Here is a 20,881-nt window from a genome sequence, read left to right as displayed (position 1 = left end):
TGAAAATCTATCCAAGCCAATTGACAATATAGTGAAATACAACTTCTACAGAAACTTTGCAAGAGTACCACACAGAGCCTCCTGTAGGGCCAGTATTTTCGGTGGGCTGAGGGAAAGAAGGAACGATGGGTAAGTAAGCTGGAGAGTAAAGATAGAAGAGCATTTTAATACTGAAAGATCACAAATACCGGTATTTCTTGAATAGAATCACCTCCTGTTTTGACAAGAGCCTTAATCAAAAATATTACTTATTAAAATATAATTCCACTTTGTAAGAAACTCCTGTGTTTGAACATCTAGACTATATTTAATTCAAGGCCAACAGTGCCACTGAAGGAAAAGCAATGGAGCTGTTGACCTGAAATTACAGTAACACAGATGCTAGGCTGCCAGTAGTCATTTCTGAGTTTTCTTAAAATTGTTATTTATGAGATAAATATTTGCCAGGGCCTTGGGTAAAACTCTCCCATTATCCTTTGAAAAGCGCCACAGCATCTTTTCGGCAGAACCTGGGAGAATAGAGAAACCTTGTTTAGCAGCAAATCTACAACAGCTTTGACAATGTAGCACCATTTTAACAGTTTAACTACGTCCCCCTCATGGAGACCTACACTAACAATCTATTGATTTAAAGCATTAGTGCTTTGGAAGCTGAAGAGTAGATATTTATGGTGCACCAAAATGGATGCTATGTATAACACTAATATAAACAACAGGAATTCTGCAGATGCTGGAAATTTAAGCAACACACATCAAAGTTGCTGGTGAACGCAGCAGGCCAGGCAGCATCTCTAGGAAGAGGTGCAGTCGACGTTTCAGGCCGAGACCCTTCGTCAGGACTAGGGTCTCGGCCTGAAACGTCGACTGCACCTCTTCCTAGAGATGCTGCCTGGCCTGCTGCATTCACCAGCAACTTTGATGTGTGTTGCTATAACACTAATATATTCTTCAGATAAAGTAAAAGAAACAATGTTCCAAAAATGCTTTCATTATGTAATCATATCAATTTTCCAAGTCTTACCATCCAATTTAGTGGAGTGTCACGCATTTAGCTTCCCCCAAGTCTCTGAGGAGCTACATCTTGGTGTACCTGGTACAGATGCAGTTATCCGGGAAGGCTGGAGGTCTCCCAGAATTCCCACATCTCACACAAAAAAAACACAACACAACCCCTGGAGCCATTCTCACTGCACTGACGAAGAATGTAGAAGAAGAAACTTAAACTCACCCAAGCATGTTGAACCAAAGCCTCTCCACTCTAACACTGCCCCATTCATACAATGGCTGCTCTGCTTGACCCTACCTTATGTTTATTTGTTGTTGCTAATGAATCGCATTTTGACTGGGCTGCCGGAAAAAAGATTCTTTTTAAAGTCTCTCGGCTCGATCAATGTATAGCCTCCTTTGTTGATTTGATTGGGCCACCTGAAAAAGCCCAATAGCTAGGGAAACAGAGACAGTTCTCTACTACAAAGACAAAAACAGATTGTGTTGCCTTTGTAGTGCTAGGGTTAAGAACCTCTTTCTGGGTTGAAGAACTTGGAATGGGATGGAAAGGATCCAGTGCTCGTGATCCATATAGGACCTAACAACACAGGAAGTACTGGGAAGGTTGTTCTGGTGAGGATTACAGGCTTCCCCCACTATCCGAAGGTAGAGCGTTCCTATGAAACAGTTTGTAAGCCAGAATGGCATAAAGCAAAGAAGCAATTACCATTAATTTATATGGGAAAAACTTTTGAGTGTTCCCAGACCCAAAAAATAACCTACCAAATAGCACATAAAACCTAAAATAACACCAACGTATAGTAAAAGCAGGAACGATACCATAAATACACAAAAGTAATGATGTATGTACAGTGTAGTTTCACTTAACAGAATCGGGAAGATTTAGCCAAAACCGATTTGTAGAAAAAAATCGGCACGTACACGCATGCACACACACCTGCCCACGAAAGGCTTCACGTCATGGTAGTCTTCTCGGAGTAAACACAAGTTTAAAGCAGGCGTCTTTTACCGTAAAAGCAAAAATCCTCTTTCAGTAGGTGAAAACAGGTACTAATGTAGGTCTTTTGTAAAAGCGAAGTGGTGTAAAACGGGGGACACCTGTACAAGGAGTTTAGGAAAGAAATTGAAAAGCAGAACAAGGGTGATAATCTCCAGGTTATTACCGAGCAATGTACAAATTGGCAAATCCTAAATAGGATTAGAGAGGTAAATGAATGACTCTGTAAGGTTATTTATAACATAGAACTGATGGCAAATTGTCCTGGTCCAGCTTGTTCTTCCACTGGGCGAACACCAGAGGGCAGCACTGAGCAAACACGGGAAAGCAGCACTGACAGTGGTGGCTAGCCCTCGATCCAAATGTAGATTCCAGCTTGCCCAGCAGAGGCTCTCTCACAAAGCCTCAGTGTCTCTTCTCCTAGTTGGCTGTAACAGGCGACCTTGCAGCCTCAGCCTAGTCCTTGTCACAACCGAGGTAATGTCATTCCTGCCAATGAACCAGTGAACCAGACTTGCAGTCATCTACATTACTGACGTCCAACAGGATTTTGTGATCACAGTAAAAACGTCCAAGACAATCACTCACACTGCGTACCATCCAATGGTACACAAGTCTAGGCGTCAACACAATAACAGTAGGCAACGAGTCCAGCTCCATCACTACCAAGCAACTCACTAATGGGATAGTCCCAATGTTCTTAGTATCTAGCAGTGACTTGCAATCTCAAAGAAGACGCACAAGATGAAGAAATACACCTTTGATTGGACTGGAGTAGTCACTGTGTCCGAGTGTACTCTCGTTTAACTGGAAGACGTGACAACACACAAGGGGGTTGCTTTCCTTCCTCAGTCTGCTTTTTGGGGTAAAGGCCACTCCTTCAGTTTTCCAACAGCTTATGCTGAGTGGTATTGACAGTATGGCTGCTTACTCTGATAACATCACTGTGATAGGCATGGATCAAAGGGAACTATGTAATCACTTGTACCATGTTTTGACTCTGGATTGTGATTTTGGGTAGAAAAATGCAGCCTCCTGATGTCTTCAATCAAGAATCTGGGGCTCAACGTAGATGAGCACAGTTGTTGTCCACACCCTGAAAACATTGCTTTCTTAAAGATGTCTCGACCATCAGATATCAGCATCTTACAATCATTTTTGGGCATTGTCAGTCATTTTTCAGCATTCCTCCCAGCAATGGACCTACCTAGGGAGTCACTCAATGCCCTGCACAACAAGATGCCACGTGGAAATGGTCCAAATAATGGCAAGTCTTTTGATCAGGTGTAGAATATGCTGTAATCCGACCTTCTCTTGAGCATTTTGACACAGAGTTGCCAAACATTGTCATGATGGATGTGTCCAAGTACAGGGCAGAACACGTCTTATCCCTTATCTTCCCTGTTAGTTCCGAGAAAGCTGTCATGCATGCACCAGATCACTAACTACAGCAGAAACTATGGACAAGATCAAGAAGGAAGCCTTGGGAATCATCTTTGCTGTGAAGAAGTATCACATGATGGTTTATGGCAAACACTTCACTCTCCTTACTGATCACAAACCACTGTTGTTCATCTTCAGGACTAAGAAAGGCATTCCATTGTATACAACTGACGTCCACAAAGGTGGGCAACAGTGTTATTAGCCTACCATTTTGAAATTAGTACATATCAGGAGGAGAAGATGGCGGCGCGACACAGCGTGCGCGGCCTCTCCGGTGAATGATAGCGGTATTTTTAAGTAGGATGCCGTGCAGGGAGAGACGTGAGAAGCACGGAGGAACATCTGGAGAAACTTCTGAAATGCCTGGTTCGCTGCCGCTGCTACTGTACGATCGAGAATCTCCAGAGGGGAAGGCCCCAAATCCTTGGCTTTGCCTGTTGCTGGCGGCCGAGGTCGAAGCGCTCGGCAGAGATGGTGCTTGGTGTCGGAGGCTCGAAGTTTTTGGACGGACTCAAGAGTTGGACTGTGGTCGGGTGCTTCCAGGATGCTGCATTAGCAAGTTTGCAGCACTGGAAGCTCATGGCAGGGAGTTTTCTTCCTTCTACCGTCTGCATGAGATGTTGGGACTTTCGAGAGACTTTGAGACTTTTTTTTTTTACCGTGCCCATGGTCTGTTCTCTATCAAATTACAGTATTGTTTGCACTGTTGTAACTATATGTTATAATTATGTGGTTTTTGTCAAGGTTTTCAGTCTTGGTCTGTCTTGTGTTTCTGTGATATCGCACTGGAGGAACTGTATCATTTCTTAATGCATGTATTACTAAATGACAATAAAAGAGGACTGCGTGTCCTCATAATCTAATCAACCCATGAACTTGTTCGGCAGATGATCTTTCCTGAGTTGTGAATCAGCAGGTTACTGAAAATGAAAATATAGTCATGACTGCGATTTCAGTTTATCATGAAGTTCACCAGGCTACATCAGATGATGCTGAAGGTCTTCCAACCACCACCAACAAGATCAGAGCAGAAACAGCTGAAGATTCTCTTCTTAAGCATACTCCAGTTACCTCTGATGGATGGCCTGTCAAAGTTAAGGAAGATGTTGTACCCTTCTACTGACATCATACATCGCTCTCAGCTGTGGACTTCTGTCTAATATTTGGAGATAGAATAGTGATTCCACAAACACTTCAACCATAAGTACTGAATCACTTCCACCATGGTCAACCAGGCATAGATAAGATATCACATCCATATGCAAGCAATGTATTTAGTGCTCAATGGCTGATCTACAACCACAGCCTCAGGCTACCAGACCTTGGAGTTGTCAATACTCATGTATTGACTTTGCCAGGCTAAGCAATGGGTGTACCTACTTTGTTCTGATTGCTGCCTACTCCAAATGGTCAGAAGTATAACCATGGCATCAAAAACAGAGGCTACCATTCAACAGTTGCTGCAGATCTTCAGCCATTTTGGAATGCCAGAAATGACAACAGAACTCAATTCAGTGCACAACAGTTTGCTACATTCTGTCAGAGCAGTGGAATTATCCACATCTGCTCACCCCATATCATCCACAGCCCAACAGCCAAGCAGAGAGATTTGTGGGTACCTTCAAATCATCACTCCTGAAATCGGGAGGGGAAGAAGCATCAGCCAGGCTCTTAACATATTTCTGCTGACATATCAAAATGCAATGCTGCCACAGCATCCAACATCCGACACAACAGATGGTCAGGTGCACCTTGGCTAACAGGTGAAGTTATTCAAGCCCAGAGCTACAATTTCAGCCAGCCAGTATTACAATGGCAAGACCCCAGGATACCAGGTCAGATTTCCAAATGCATGGGAAAAGTGCTCTATGAAGTTTATTTTTATTTAATTTAGCACATTTATTTACTTATTTTAGTTATCATAGACAGACATTCTTGGTGCCACCACACCAACCAGACATGCCCCCCAAAGGCACAGGTTTATTTGGCAGAACACAGAATTAGACCTTCATCTCCTGGATGAGCTCGAGTTATTCACTCTCAGACATGAAACCCAAAGCAGGCCCATTGCTTCAGCCTCAGTTCAACTTTGAACTCTATAGTTATGACTGTGAGACTAAGTTCTAATGGCATCTTTAAGTTTGCTGACAACTCAATGACATTGGCCAAATCAAAGGTGGTGACAAGTTAACCTATATGGTCAATACTGAAAATCTAGGTGAGTGGTGCCACAATCTCTCACTCAATGTCAGCAAAACCAAGCAGCTGATTATTGCCTAAAGGAGGAAACCAGGGGTTCATGAGCCAGTCCTCATTCAGGGCATCACAGGTGGAAAGAACCTGCAACTTTAAATTCCTAGGGGTTTCAGAGGATCTGTCCTGGGCCCAGCATGCAAGTGCCATTACGAAGAAGTTCCTTTGAAGTTTTTGAAGGTTCAGCATTACATGTAAAACTTTGAAAACTTCTATGGATTTGTGGTGGAGAGTATATTAACTGGTTGCATCATGGCCTGGTACAGAAACACTGATGGCCTTGAATGGAAATGTTTATGAAAAGTAGTGGATACGGCTCAGTCCATGACACGGAAAACCCACCCCACCATTGAGCACATCTACAAGCAGCTCTGTTGCAGAAAAGCAGCATCCATTGTTAATGACCCCCAGGCTATGCTCTATTCTCGCTGCAGCCATTAAGGAGGCAAAAAAGCCTCAGGATCCACACCACCAGGTTCAGAAACTGTTATTACACCGCACCCCCAACCATCAGGCTCTTGAACCAGTGGGGATACCTTCACTCACCCCATCACTGAACTGTTGCTACAACCTATGGGCGTACTTTCAAGGACTAGTCCTCACATGTTCTTAATATTTATTGCTTTTTTATTATTTCTTTTTTTTTAGTATTTGCACAGATAGTTTTCTTTTGCACACGGGTTGATTGTCCATCCTGTTGGGTGTGGTCTTCATTAATTGTACTGTGTTCCTTGTACTTACTGTGAATGTCCTTAAGAAAATGCATCTCAGGGACGTATATGGTTACTTTGATAATAAACTTACTTTGAACTTTAATTCCCCCATTTCACCCTTTGGGGGCCACACAACTATCGTTTTCCTTTTTGTATATAGAATATTTTGCTGTGTTGCCTATCAGTTTACTCTCGATCAATTTTGAACCTCTTTATTAGCTTTTTAATCCTTCATGGTTGATTCCTGAAAAATCTTCAGATCCTCTGAGAAAGTCATTAGCTCGGGGACTAGTGGTGCTCACTCTCAAACTATATTTGGAATATGGCTAAGCTATGATCACTACTCCCTCTCAGAGTTCGACAACTAGTTGCTTGTTAATCTTATCTTATTATAAAGGACTAAATCTAAAACAGTATAATCCTGATTCAGTAACACAGTACTCCAAGAAAGTCCACAATTTGCACCTTCCATATCAGATTGATTAATCCAATCATTATGCAGATTAAAAACACCTGCAATAATTTCAGTTCTGTTCCTACACCATCTCTGTTTATCATTTGCCCCACTGACAGACAACACTTTAGGGCCTGTAGTCCATTCCCACCTGTGTTTTCTCTTGTTAATCCTCATTTCAAAACTGATTTTACACCATGTTTCTCTGCATTTTATATCAATATTTACCATCAAACTGATATCTTCCTTGGTGAACAATGCTACCACAACTCCTTTCTTATTTTGCCTGTTCTTTTGGAACATCCTGAAACCCATAACTGTGAATAAGCCTGTTAAATCAACCTCATTTATTTTCACTTGTGCTGTCAAATTGTCTACCTTGACACAAATGACATGATTTGGCTACAGGGAGCAACTGTATCTCACCCAAACCTTGCTCCCCTTTCAATCCCCTTCAAACTCCTTTATAGGGCAAGAGATTTTGGACAGACAAAGAGAATCACACACAAGAGATTATGCAAATACTGGAAAACTTGAGCTACAAATACAAAGTGCTGGAGAAACTCAACAGGTGTGGCAGCATCTCTAGAGAGGGCTGTTTATGGAGTTTGACTATTTATTCCTTTCCATAAGTGCTGCCTGACTTGATGAGATCCTCCAGCATTTTGTGTATGTTGCGGAAGGTGAAACATGATCACAGATGGCAAAATCTGTTGAACTCAGGAACACAGAAAGGTCTTGAGAAGTGTTAACTCTCACGCAGCATTGCTGCTTTGTAATGCCGGCAGCCTGCAATGGGGCCATCTCAAGTATGCATGCCCTGTCCTTTATATCAATCACTGAATATTTGAAGCCCAACACTCTGCCAATTTGTTCTGGTATTTCTCCCTTTTCAGATCACACTTTTACTGAGCAGGTTTTCCTTTACTTAGATGCATCACATAAATCTTTTTTTTTGCTTTAGAGAAGCATGGTAATTATAGAGTGCACCATTATTTATAAAGTATCACTGCAGAACAACATGGTGCTCCAAAGGTGACTAGCATTTTTGCTGCAGGATCGACTTTGTGTTGCCAACAAATGCTCTCATTCACCCAGCACACCAAGAAAACTAGCTCTACCATTTTAAAGAATGCTGAATGGCATTACTGTCTTGAAAGACCAAACAACCAACTCCTACTGTTGCTTCTATTTTCAAGATTTCTGCCAGGTTCAATGAGATCCCATCACCAACCACATCTTCTCCTCTCCATTCCTTTCACCTTCTGCAGGGACTACTCCATCTGTCTCCCTGGCATGCTCATTCCTCCCATTCACCCCTGCAGGCAGTGCAACAAAGATTAGGATAGGTCACTTTCTGACAAAGGTATGACTGATAAGTGGGAGACCTTCAAAAGTGAAGTACAGAATTTATATGTTCCTGTAAGAATAAAAGGTTAACAGGTTTATGAAACCTTGTTTGTTGGGAGATACCAAGGCCATGGTTAAGAAGGCAGATATTAGGCATAGGCAGTTAAAAGAATCAAATGAGGCGATTAAGGAGTATAAGAAATACAAGAGAACACTTGAGAGAAATCAGGAGGGCTAAAAGAGGACATTATGTTGCTCTGGCAGACAAGGTGAAAGAAAATACCAAGAGCTTCCATAGACACATTAAGAGTAAAAGGATGGTAAGAGAAAGATTTGGCCATCTTGAAGATCAGCATGGTCATATATGTAAGGAGCTGAAAGAGATGGCAAAGAATCACAATGAATTTTTTTATATCTGTATTTATATGGGAGACAGACACAGGGTCCATAGAACGATGGAAAAGGAGAAGTGAGGTCATGAGTTGTATCCAGATTACAGAGGAAATGGTGCTTGCTACCTTGAGGCTTGACCAGGCGCCTCTTGGAGCTTGTGGGATACTAGTGCAGAAAATACAGTGGCTGTACAGAGGCATTCAAAATGTCCTTAAACATGGGTGAGGTACCAGAGGAATGGAGGATAGCGAATGTTGTTCTGTCGTTCATGAAAGGCTAAGAATAAACCGGGAAATTACGGACCAGTGAGCTTGAAATCATATGTGGGTAAATTATTGGAAGGTTTTCTAAGGGAATAGACAGGGCCTGATTAGGGAGAGCTAACATGGCTTTGTGCACGGTTGGCATTGTCTAACCAATCTTAAGTGTCTTTTTTCCAGGTCACCATGAAGGCTGCTGAAGGGAAGACGATAAACGTTGTCTACATGGATTTAGAAAAGCCTTTGACAAAGTCCTGCTCGAGAGACTAGTCCAGAAGTTAAGTCACTTGGTATTCAGGGTGTAAACTTGATCTGGACAGCAGGAGAAGACAGAGTGGTAGTAACGGTTGTCTCACTGACTAGAGGCTTCTGACTAGTGGTGTGCCACAGAAACTGGTACTGGTCTGTTATCGTTCATCGTCTACATTAATGATTTAGTTTTTAATGTGGTAAACTGGTTCAACAAATTTGTGAATGACACCAAGATTGGGGGCGTAATGGACAGCAAAGTCTATCAAAGCTCGTAGCGTAATCATTTATTTATCTAGAGATGTGGCGTGGAATAGATCCTTCCAGCTCTTTGAGCTGCACTGTCAACAGCTCACCAATGTAACCCCAGCCTAATCGCGGGACAATTTACAAAGACTAAACGAACTTATATCTTTGGACTGTGGGAGGAAACCCATCCATTCCAGGTGAGAATCTAGAAACTCCTTACAGAGGATGCCAGGATTGAACTCCGAACTTCAGTGTTCTGCATTAATCACTATGCTGCTGTGATCTAGACCAGCTGAAAATGGCAGGTGGAATTTAATGTAAATAAGTCCAAGGTGTTTCATTGATTCTATTCTGGCTCTTGGATTTGCTGAGTATGTCCACAAGACAAAAATTCTCAGGGTTGGATATGGTGACATACATGTAGTTTGACAAGGAATTTACTATGTTGCACCAAGGGAAGACAAACCAAGGTAGGAACGATAGGGCACTGAGAAGTGTGGTAGGACAGAGGAATCTGGGAATACAGATCCATAATTCCTTGAAAGTGGCATCACAGGTAGATAGGGTTATAAAGTGAGCTTTTGGCACATTGGCCTTCATAAATCAATGTATTGAGTACAGGATTTGGGATCTTATGTTGTAGTTGTGTATGACATTGGTGAGGTCAAACTTGGAGTATTGTGCGCAGCTTTTGTCACCTACCTACAGGAAAGATATCAATAAGTTTGAAGGAGTGCAGAGAAAATTTACAAAATGTTGTCAGGATTTGAGGACCCAAGTTATAAAGAAATGTTGAACAGGTTACAACTTTATTCCTTAGAGTATAGGAGAATGAGGGGAAAACATACAGAGGTACACAAAATTATGAAGTGCATAGACCAGTGTAAATGTATGTGGGCTCTTTCCCCAAAGTTCTATGAGACTAGAACCAGAGGTTTATGTTTATGAATGAAAAGTGAAATATTTAAAGGGAACCTGATGGGAAACATTTTCTCTGAGGGTGGTGCAAGAGTGGAATGAACTTCCAGCAGAAGTGGTGGATACAGGTATGGAGGGCTATGATCTGGATGTGAGTAGATAAGATTAGGCAGAAACACAGGCCATCACGGACTAGACGGGCTGAAGGGCACATTTCTGCTCTATGATTCTAGGCCTCTACCTGCAGTTTCCTAATTTTATTTTCTATGTTGGTGCCAGGAAAAAACAACCCAACTTTGACCCCTATCCTGCGACTAAAACATCCTCTCCACTCAAGTAAATTTCTCTCAATTCAGGGACTTTGACACCCTTTCCAAACAGCAGACTGGCACAGGTAGGTTTTCTTCTACAGAGTATTAAAAATAACACATGCTTATAGAATGAAGTGGTTTGGTTATGAAAAAAGTGTTACTAATGGTGTTTCCAAACTCCTGGGATTCAATGTTAATTCACAGGCAAGACCTCACATTCCTACCTGGATGTGTCATCCTTGAGCTGATTCATCAACTTTTTTGTTTCTGGTGTGGGAGGAACACTGAAAGGTAAAAACATCAGGGTCACAGGTATTGGATTATGAGCAGACCAGTTTCACATTGCCAGCAATGAGATGATGCACTACCACAGGAACTCCGTGCATGACAGGCGTTGAACAAATCAAACATACACAGCAAAACAGTGCCACGGCAACAGTTGTACAAAATTTGAAGAACATGAACTTTGGTGAAAATGATCAGTCAAGGATGAATGGGACCTTTTATTATGGTAGGTACTCTATTAAGGCAGCGAGGTGTAGACAGGAGGTTTATAAAATTATGAGAGGATAGATGGAGTCTTTTTCCCAGGGCAGGGAAAACTAGAATTAGGGGGCACAGATTTAAAGCAAAAGTGAAGATTTTCACTTTGACCCAATTCATACCGAAGGTGCCGTGTATATGGAATGAATTGCCAGGGAAAGTGCTCATAGCACCTATGTACACGACAGTTAAAAGAAATTTGGACAAGTTCATGGCTAGGAAAGAATTAGAGGGATTATGGGCCAATTGCAGTCATATGGACTAGCTCAGGAAGGGTTATCGATATGGATCACAGGCACCCCCATCCTTCTGAACATACATACACATATGGACTCCCAACCGGCTTTGCATTATTCAAATGTGAATATTAAACCTTTATGCTTGTACAGTACACGTTGCATCAGAAATGTAGGAATGATTAGTATGGATTCTCCAGTGAAATTCAGTGTTTGTGTTTACTTACGCTTCTGGTTCCTCAGTGCATTTCCTCAGTGTCCCATCCAATTTCATTGTCTCTACGACTCGTTTAACATCATTGGAAATAGCCGAGGCTGAAGATATAACCAAAACACTGTCAGTATTATGTACAGGTTGGGTCTCCATTACTAAAAAGAGCACATTCTCCAATAGAGGGAGTGCAGCAAAGATTTACCAACAATAGTTGGCCTGTCATATGTTGAAGAGGTTAAGCCTCTATCCATCACAAATTAGAACAAAGCAACCTAACTGATGTACATAATTTCTCTTAAGTTCTAAACTGGGAAACATAATTAAAAAATGTGATCTCAAACAGAATAAATGACCAATAAAATAAGCAAAAGTATTTTACTTTTGAGATTCAATTTGTCTGACAGCACGACAAGCTTATGATTTTATAATCTTGTGTAGAATTGCAATAATGAACTAAAGACCCATCACTGACACTTGATGAAGCAGAGATTTACACTGAACAGGATACTGATCAGCACATTTACAACACTGCTAATTTTGCAGGCCATGAAGCTTTGCCATATAGACTGTGGATACAACTTAAATATACTGGTACATGGTACCTTTAATGTTATAAATCAACAGAGAGGCCAGGTGGCTCAGAAAGGATGTAGGTTTTCCTGAAGGAACATCAGGAAGAGGGAGAACATTTAGTACAGGAATTTCAGAAGATAGGCAATCTGACAGCCAATGAAGGAATGGTTAAGAACAGGGCTGCAAGCTGGATTGCTGCACTACCACTTAAGACAAGTGGGGCTCAATCCATGGAAAGATCCGAAATGATACATTACATCAATCCACTCTATAAGGGAAGCTCAGCACACACCGTGGGACTCCAGACAAAACTGCAGTGATCTCATTTTGTGCTTATAAAGGGACACTACCAGAAGCACAAGGTATCCAGGAAAAAATTGCCGATGTTCCTTATCATAGCAATGAGGGCAGTCCAAAGGAGATTCACCAGGTTACTTCTTATCAGGAAAAACTAGAATGTTTGGGCCTGTATTCCTCCAAGTGAAAAATGAGGGGTTACAGGATCCTAAGCGAACTTGGTAAAGTAGATTTCGAGATGCTTCCATTAGTCATAAACATTGAGTAGTAACTACAAAATAAAAATCTGAGGTACACAGAAATCTGTTCCCACAGGGGGCAGTGAATCTCTGGCTAGTGGAGGCCAGATCATCTAGATATATCCAAGGTGGAAATAGTTAAATATTTGAAAGATTGAGGAACTGAGGGCTATGCAGAACTAGCACAGAAAAGGAGATGAGGGTAGCATAGGTCAACCATCATCGCACTGAATGGTGGGGCATGCCTGAGGGCTTGGTGGGAGCCACAGTAGCGTAGTGGTTAGTGCAACACTATTAAAGCTCGAGTGTTCCAGAGTTCGGAGTTCAATTCCAGCTACGTTCTGTAAGAAGCCTCTGTACGTTGAATCCCTGTGGAATGTGTAGGTTTTCCCCAGGTGCCCTGGTTTCCTCCCACAGTCCAAAGATGTACCGGGCAAGTTAACTGGTCATTGTAAATCGTCCTGTGATTAGGTTAGGGCTAATCGGTGTTGTGGGATTGCCGGGGCAGTGTGGCACAAAGGGCCAGAAAGGTCTACTCTGTGCTGTATCGCTAAATAAAATAAAATAATACTCCTGCTCCAATTTTTTGTGTGTTCTTATACACAATATGTAGCCAATCAGAATCGATGAGTCCAGAGAACAGAATGGAATTATGAACTTTATTACGGGGAATCAAAGCACTGAAAATGAATACTTCCAATCCATTATGTGCAGCACAAAGCTATCTAAGGGCATTCAGCATAACTGAATGATTGAGACAAAAGACAAAGAAAAAAATCAAGACTCACCATCTATTTGAAAGGCTTCTTGTGGTTCCAAGGAGTGCTGTAACTTCTGTAGAGTATACTGTGAAAATAATATCAACAGCTTTGCATCTAATTATCTACAAAGTCAAAAGCAAAATAGTCAGCCAAATACAAATTAACACCAAAGACTTAAGGCCTTTTATGCTGATCCATGTTAGCTCAAAATAACAGATATATTCATGAATAGTGCTGTAACTGATCTTTGCTTCCACATAATCACTCACTTTAAGATTACGGCTTTGGCATAACATGGACTACGGTGCTGCTTAGAGCTGAGCACTACTGACTGGATCATCTGTAGTGGTGAGGTACCAGACAAACAGCAGTCAAATAAAAAGGCTCACATATCTCAAAAATTGGTGGATGAAGTTTTGCTTGTCAATGGTGTATATTGTTATTAGATTCAAATTAGTCTTTCACCAAAGATCGTACAGTCGCCATTCCACAATGGGTTCTCCATGCAAATACGAGTGGGTTTCTACCATGTACTCGCAACCAAAGATTAAGATTTACATAATGAAAAGAGGGAAGAGTGATTCACCTTCAAATTCTCCCTGCCCAACTCAGAAGTAAACTGACTAGTGTCACTTGCAGGAAGCACAACATGAAAAGCATTAATCACACTAATAGATTCATTACAGATCAATTTTGGATGAAAATAATCTAAATTATACTAAAATCTATTTCATTTTTACACAGCATGGAAAATTCACATCCTCCAATTTTTTTATTGAAATCCTACTGAATATGCCATCAGAATTCTTGCTTAAATAGCACAGCTTTTTAAAGTTTCTTACCTCAAGACACAGACGAAACAGCTCTGCAAGCCTTTCTTCCCCAGGTAAATCCAAGCTGATATCTTCGCAGATTTCTGGGGAAAAAAAAGGGTAAAGTTGAAAAGCTAGCGGTAAAATGTGCATTTCAACTGCTTCAGAATTAAGTGCAATGATATGTACACCTGATAAAACATTTGAAACAAAATCCTTATTCTGACTTTTCCTTAAGAAAAGTAAAAAGCTTGCACTAAATAAACTGTACTCCAAAGTACTACCAGCAGGTCTCCTATCCCACCAGGAATCATGGTTGGACCTTGCTGAAGGTTGACTGGGTGATTCTATTTAAAGGCAAAGGAACAGTTTGCAAGTGAGAGGCTTTTTAAAAGGGTGATATCAATAATCAAGATGTAGCATGTTCCTGTTAAGGGTACACATAACAAGCTCAGGGAATCTTGGCTGACCAGATATAGAGGCTCTGATCTGGAAAATAGAAGCATACACTGCAATTATAAATACAAGAAATTCCCTAGATGCTAGAAATCAAGAGCACACATACAAAATATTGGAGGAACAAGGCAGGTCAGGCAGCATCTGCAGAGAGGAATAAAAAGTTGACATTTCAGGCCGAGACCCTTCATTAAGACTGGAAAGGAAGGGAGAAGAAACCACCATTCAGGGCCCCCAACAGTTCTTCCAGATGAGGTGACATTTCACCTGTGAGTCTGTCAGGGTCATCTATGCACCCGATATGGCCTCCACTACATCAATGAGACTCGACAGAGACAAAGGGACTGCTTCATTGAGCACTTTTACTCCTTCCACCATGCAAAGCAGTATTTTCCTGTGGTCATCCATTTCAACTCTACTTCCCATTCCCATATGTTGGAGTATGGCCTCCTCAACGGTCATGATGAGGCTATTTTCAGGTTGGAGGAGCAACACCTCATATTTTGTCTGGGTAGTCCCCAATCCGATCGCATGAATATTGATTTCTCCACCCCCCCCTTCTCTTTTTTATCATTTCCCATTCAGGTTCCCCTATTACTCTTTCTCCTCCTCAACTGCCCTTCGCTTCCCTCTGGAGCTCTTCCTTCCCCTCTCTTTCTCCCATGGTCCACTGTCCTCCTCTTCAGCTGTAGGGAAGTTTCTGGATGGAGTTCAGAGGGCAAAATCTACCATCATTTCAATAATCAATACCAGATCAGGAATAGTCAGCACTGTTTTGTGTGTGGGAGGTTATGCCTGACAAATATTTTAGTGTTTCTTGAAAAGATTACCAAGGGAATGAAGGACAATGGATGTTCTTTATAAGGACTTTGCGAAGGCCTTGGCAAGATCTTCACAAGCACAAGTAAGTCTGCAGATGCTAGAAATCCAAAGCAACATGCATAAAACACTGGAGGAACTCAGCAGGCCAGGCATCAGCGATGGAAAAGAGTAAACAATCAACGTTTCGGACCAAGACGCTTCATCATTTTGTGTGCTGGCTTGGCAAGGTCTTGATTGGCAATTTGATCTGGAAAGGTCACATGGGATTCAGCAGGAGCTAGCAAAATGGATTCAGAATTAGCTCGATAGTAGGATGATGGTTAAAAGTCAATTTTTTCAACTGGAGGCCTGTGACTAATGGTGAGCCAGGGTCAGTATTGAGACCTCTGTTATTTATTATTTATAGAGTTGATTAGTGTATATATGCCACAATTAGCAAATTTGTTTATGATACTAAGTTAAGGGGACTTGTTGATAGTGAAGCAGGTTGCAATAAATTGTAAAGATATCTTGACCAGTTAGGGAGATGGGCTGAGGAATGGCAAATGAATTTCAATTCAGATAAATGTGAGGTGATTTATTTTGAATATTCAGATCTAGGTAGGATGTATACAATTAATGGCAGAGTACTGATGAGTGTTATGCAAAAGAGTACAAGAATGAAAGGTGAAAGTGGCGACATCAGCGATTAGCATGCTGAACATGCAGTCAGGGCATTGAGTTTAGGAGTATGAACATTATACAAAGTATTGGTGAGACTGCACTTGAAGTATTTTGGACTATTATAGCAAAGATATTCTCATGGTGGAGAGGGTATAGAAGATATTTGCAAGGATGATACCAGGTTTGGGTTAAAAGAAAAGGTTGGCCACGCTGGATCTTTGGATAGGTGCATGAAAGCAAGTCTTGGAGGGTTATGGGCTGAACATTGGCAACTGGGACTAGCAGGATGATGCTGAAATCAGCATGAACTAGATGGGCTGAAGAGCCTGTATCCGTGCTTCATTACTCTATGACATTAGGGAATCAGCCAATTTAGAAGAACTTATGATTTACTGCTTGGGGCCATGGACGTTGAAAACAGAAGACAAAAGGGCATGGTATTACACCTTCAAAGGTTACACGAGAATGTGCCTTGAGATTGGAAGCAGTTAGCGGAAATGGAAGAACAGACCAGAGTCAGACAGAATTGTCCCTCAAAATGGTGACAGCAGAGAGATGTTAGAATCCCTGGAAATCATGGAGGACAGTAAAATGGAAGGAGAGTAATAAGCCAGTAAACTTTACTAGGAAAAGAAATGACCATCTTTGCTCTGGCTGGGAGAGTGAGTGAAAGCAGAAATGTATGAAACTGAGAAATGCAGTGAAGAACCTTGAAACCTATGGTGGAGGGGAAGCCACAGTTAAGAAAACAAGGCATCTCAGACAACCTTGACCCACTGCAGTTTGTCAAAACAGGCCTACAGCAACCACCATATTCCTGACTCTACACTCACCTATGAAGCTTCTGGTTAGTAAAGACATCTACATTAGAATATTATTTATTGACTACAGCTATGCCATCAATACTATAATTCCTAGCAAAATCATTACCAAACTCTGAGGGCTGAGAGTCAATGCTTCCCTTTACACTTGACCAAAGACCACAGTCAGTAAGGATAGGAAGTAACATCTCCATCACAATTTTTCTAAACAATGATGCTCCACAAGGCTGCATCATCAGCCTTCAACTCCACTCCCCGCACACTGCTAACTGTGTGGCCAGATTCTGCTCTGACACCATCTACAAATTTGCAAATGACACCACTACAGTGGTCCCTATCTCAAATAATGATGTTGAAGTACCAGGAAGGAGATAGGGAGCTTGTAACAGGATGTCATCTCAACAACCTTCCCGATGCGAAGGTTGAGCGCTTCAACAGACCATCTTGGTCCAACCATTTAAATGTCACGGCCAAGAAAGCTCACCAATGCCTCTGCTTCCTCAAGAGGCTAAAGAAATTTGGCATGACCACATGAAACTTTTATCAAATTTTATCAATGGCCCTTAGAAAGCATCTATTCTGGAAACATCAAGGCTTAGTATGGCAACCAAACATAATAAATTGTAAGGAATTGTGGACACAGCTCAGTACATGGACCCCACCCTCCCCTCTACAAACTGTCTATACTTCTCACTACCTCAGTCAAGCAGCCAGCATTATCTAAGACCCCGTCCACCACACTCATTCTCTCTTCTCCTCCTCCCATCAGGGAAGAGATACAAATGCCTAAAAGCATGTACCACCAGGCTCAAGGACATCTTCTACCCACTGTTATAAAACTACTGAATGCTTCCCGAGTACAATAAGATGCATGTTTCACCTCACAATTTATCTTGTTATGATTTTGCATCTTATTGTCTACCTGCACTATATTTTCGCTATAGCCTTTACATTTTATTCTGCCATCTGCTATCACTTTACTTCAATGTTCTGTGCAATGAATTGATCTGTATGAAATGATGCAAGACAAGCTTTTCACTGTACCTCAGTATACGTGATAATAAGAAACTAATTCTAAAAGCTAATGTTGTAGAAAATCTCAGCATGAAATCAGGTAGAAAAAAGAAACTGAGAAAAGAAAGCAGGTTGAGAGTTATAATGCACATAGGTCACTAGCAAATACTTTGGGAAATGGACATATGTAAAGAAATAGAAAAGGAAAAAATGAATTGTGTAAAATTGAAAATATAGTGGAATTTGACAAGAAGGTTTCATTGGGGCATAAAGCACCGACAGCATTCAAACATAACAACCTGTAATATGCCCCAAACCGGGTACGCTCAACGGTGTAAAGCAAGGAAAGAGACAAATTTCTTAATGTCAGATATATTGATATGATAGGGAATGAATTCATTGAAACTAAAGCACTGCATCCACAATGTCTACTTACAGAAGAGAAAGCTCCAGGAATGCCACACAAAATATAGACTCTGTTGTGTTTGCCATTCCACTACTATCAACTCTCTCTCTCTTGCACCCTAAAACTAAGCTCATTCTTCCTCACCTGTAACATCTCGTCGAATTGGTGGCAAAGATTTTCGCCCTTTACCACCTTTAAAGCTGGAGCGTCGCCAGGATCTTGATCGTGACTGGGGGCTTTTCTTAAGCAGTGTTTTTGGTGACATCGCCTGACTGATTTTGGGTCCTTCTGTGAGGGTGGTATGGGATTCCTTGACAGGAGCTTGGTGGCTTGAGTTCCCACCATCATTTCTTGGAGAGACGAGGCTGGCATCAGTAAATTGACCAGCACTTAGACTGCCACTGCTCTGGTTACGGAGGCTCCTTCTTTGTGGGAGTTCCACCTGCTTTGAGGCAAATTCTAAAGAAAGAGATGGAGACAATTTAATGAAAATCAATACAGAATTGCTCCTCTTCGTAGACTGCACGACTGAACACAAGTGACTGCATAAACAACCAACGTCCTTTCTCATTTCGTTCTTCAACATAACAAATACAGAGGAATTTATGCACAACTGTATCTAGGTTCATTCAGTAATTAGACCAACTGTTTCCATTCCATAAGTCTTAGATCCACTATTAACTGCTAATTTCAGCCAAGACTAAACCAAGTTTTAATTATGGTGTAACGTTAACAATAGGCCCTGTCTTCCCTTTCTGCTAATCTCTGAAACAGACTGAAAAGCTTGATATTATTTTTCTGCCAAGAGGGTGCTTTTTAATTGTTCAGCTGAAGGCCCAAACTCAACAGGCTCCTTATGCATATATGATCAATATCCACCTGACTAGGATGCTGCAAACCTCTTTGCATCCAACTTTTAAAGCAATTACTATATAGCAAGTACTGAAAATGATCAGCTTAAATTGGCAGCAGTAATATGAAAAAACAAAGGACAGATATCCAAGGGAACTACGGTGCAAAGTTAGGAATTCTGACTTTTGTAGCAAAGGATTCAGAAAAGTCCCTTCTGAAGACTCACTATAAATACAAGTGAAGAAAATGAACACTCTCTAAACAGGGATGAAATTTGACTTCTGCTCCCCAAGGTCAAAACCAAATGCTGCACAGCAAATGTTACATGGGGAATGTACAGTAAAGACAGATACCAACGCCAACATTTTAACTTATTCAGCTAAGTAGGAGAGGACACAGAATTTCATAATGCCACAGAAACAGGTCTTTTGGCAATGTTTATGTTTATACTCCAATGGGCAGAATAAGTATTAAGCCAAATTAGTACAGAAAATCCCCAAGAATATGACCAAGCAATGCACCTAATTGATTAAGATGACTGGAGGAAAGTCAGAGGTTTTTTTAATATAAATACATAGAGTGTTGATTGCATGGAATGCACTGCCAATGACAGTGGTCGAGGCGGATACTCAAGGGACATATAAGAAACTTTTAGATAGGCAAATATAGAGAACTATGTTGACTAGAATCAGGGCTTTATGCTTTGGCTCTTGGTAGGCTCACCCATAGGTAGAGGCCAGACTAAGAGTGAAGCCCTGCACATCATCAAAGATAGAAGAACTTCATTGCTGCCTTAAACACCAGCGGCATAATGAGCAGCAAGCTCGTGGGAGGGAAGGGTTAGATACATCTTCGAGTACGTTAAAAGGCCAGCACATCATAGCAGTCCATAGGGTCTGTACCGAGCTGCATGTTCTAATTTCTACCCAATAAGTCAATTTATAAATCAAAGATGTGAAGGGTCACTGAAGTTTAATCAAGTAGCATCTATTCTTATCACTAACTCAACTGCTTATGCTCAGCTTGCAGCTTTCCAGGACCACTCAGTTCAAGACCACACTATGGCTTTGATCCACACATGAACCACAGAACCAAGGAGAGAGTGACTGTCCATGTTCTCAAAGTATTTGTCTCAGTGTGACATCAAACAGCTCTGGTAAAATTTAAACAGTGGTCATCAAAGGAAAAACTCTCCAATGATTAGAGCCATATCTTGCACAAAGAAAGATGATTGTGCTCGTCAATAATCTTTCTTTGTTCATGGAACTGTCCAATGATGAGCTCCATCAACAGAGTCCAACTCACAGCCCAGCCCGCCACAAGCCACAACTTGGGAGGGCACCACTGATCAGAAATTTAACAGAATCAGCCACAAAACTCTGCCCACAAGAATAGGTCAAATGTATTCTCATAGGCACAAGAACTGCCATCTACAAAGCACAGTTTAGGAGTGTGACGATACACTATACTTCAAGATGTGTAGCTCCACCAGCACTCAAGAAACGTAACGTAACATTGGAATAAGTCCATTTGACCGTCACCAAAATATCAACCTACCTGTCTTCCCTCCGTTG

General features: G+C 41.4%; 1 protein-coding gene across 2 annotated transcripts in view; it reads right to left on the bottom strand.

Moving 5' to 3' along the window:
• LOC140191096 (kinetochore-associated protein DSN1 homolog) overlaps positions 1 to 20,881 on the bottom strand; it is a 55,171-nt gene that overhangs the window by 25,818 nt on the left and 8,472 nt on the right. For both annotated transcript variants that reach the window (XM_072248180.1, XM_072248183.1), the window contains 5 exons: positions 18,600 to 18,914; positions 14,304 to 14,377; positions 13,489 to 13,546; positions 11,605 to 11,692; positions 10,823 to 10,882 (listed from right to left, as the gene is read on the bottom strand). In XM_072248180.1, coding sequence (XP_072104281.1) covers positions 10,823 to 10,882; positions 11,605 to 11,692; positions 13,489 to 13,546; positions 14,304 to 14,377; positions 18,600 to 18,914 — 595 coding nt within the window. The remainder of the gene's footprint in view (positions 1 to 10,822; positions 10,883 to 11,604; positions 11,693 to 13,488; positions 13,547 to 14,303; positions 14,378 to 18,599; positions 18,915 to 20,881) is intronic.

This window comes from Mobula birostris, chromosome 32, assembly GCF_030028105.1.
Source record: "Mobula birostris isolate sMobBir1 chromosome 32, sMobBir1.hap1, whole genome shotgun sequence".
Lineage (NCBI taxonomy): Eukaryota > Metazoa > Chordata > Chondrichthyes > Myliobatiformes > Myliobatidae > Mobula > Mobula birostris.
This window is presented reverse-complemented; position numbering and strand designations above follow the sequence as displayed.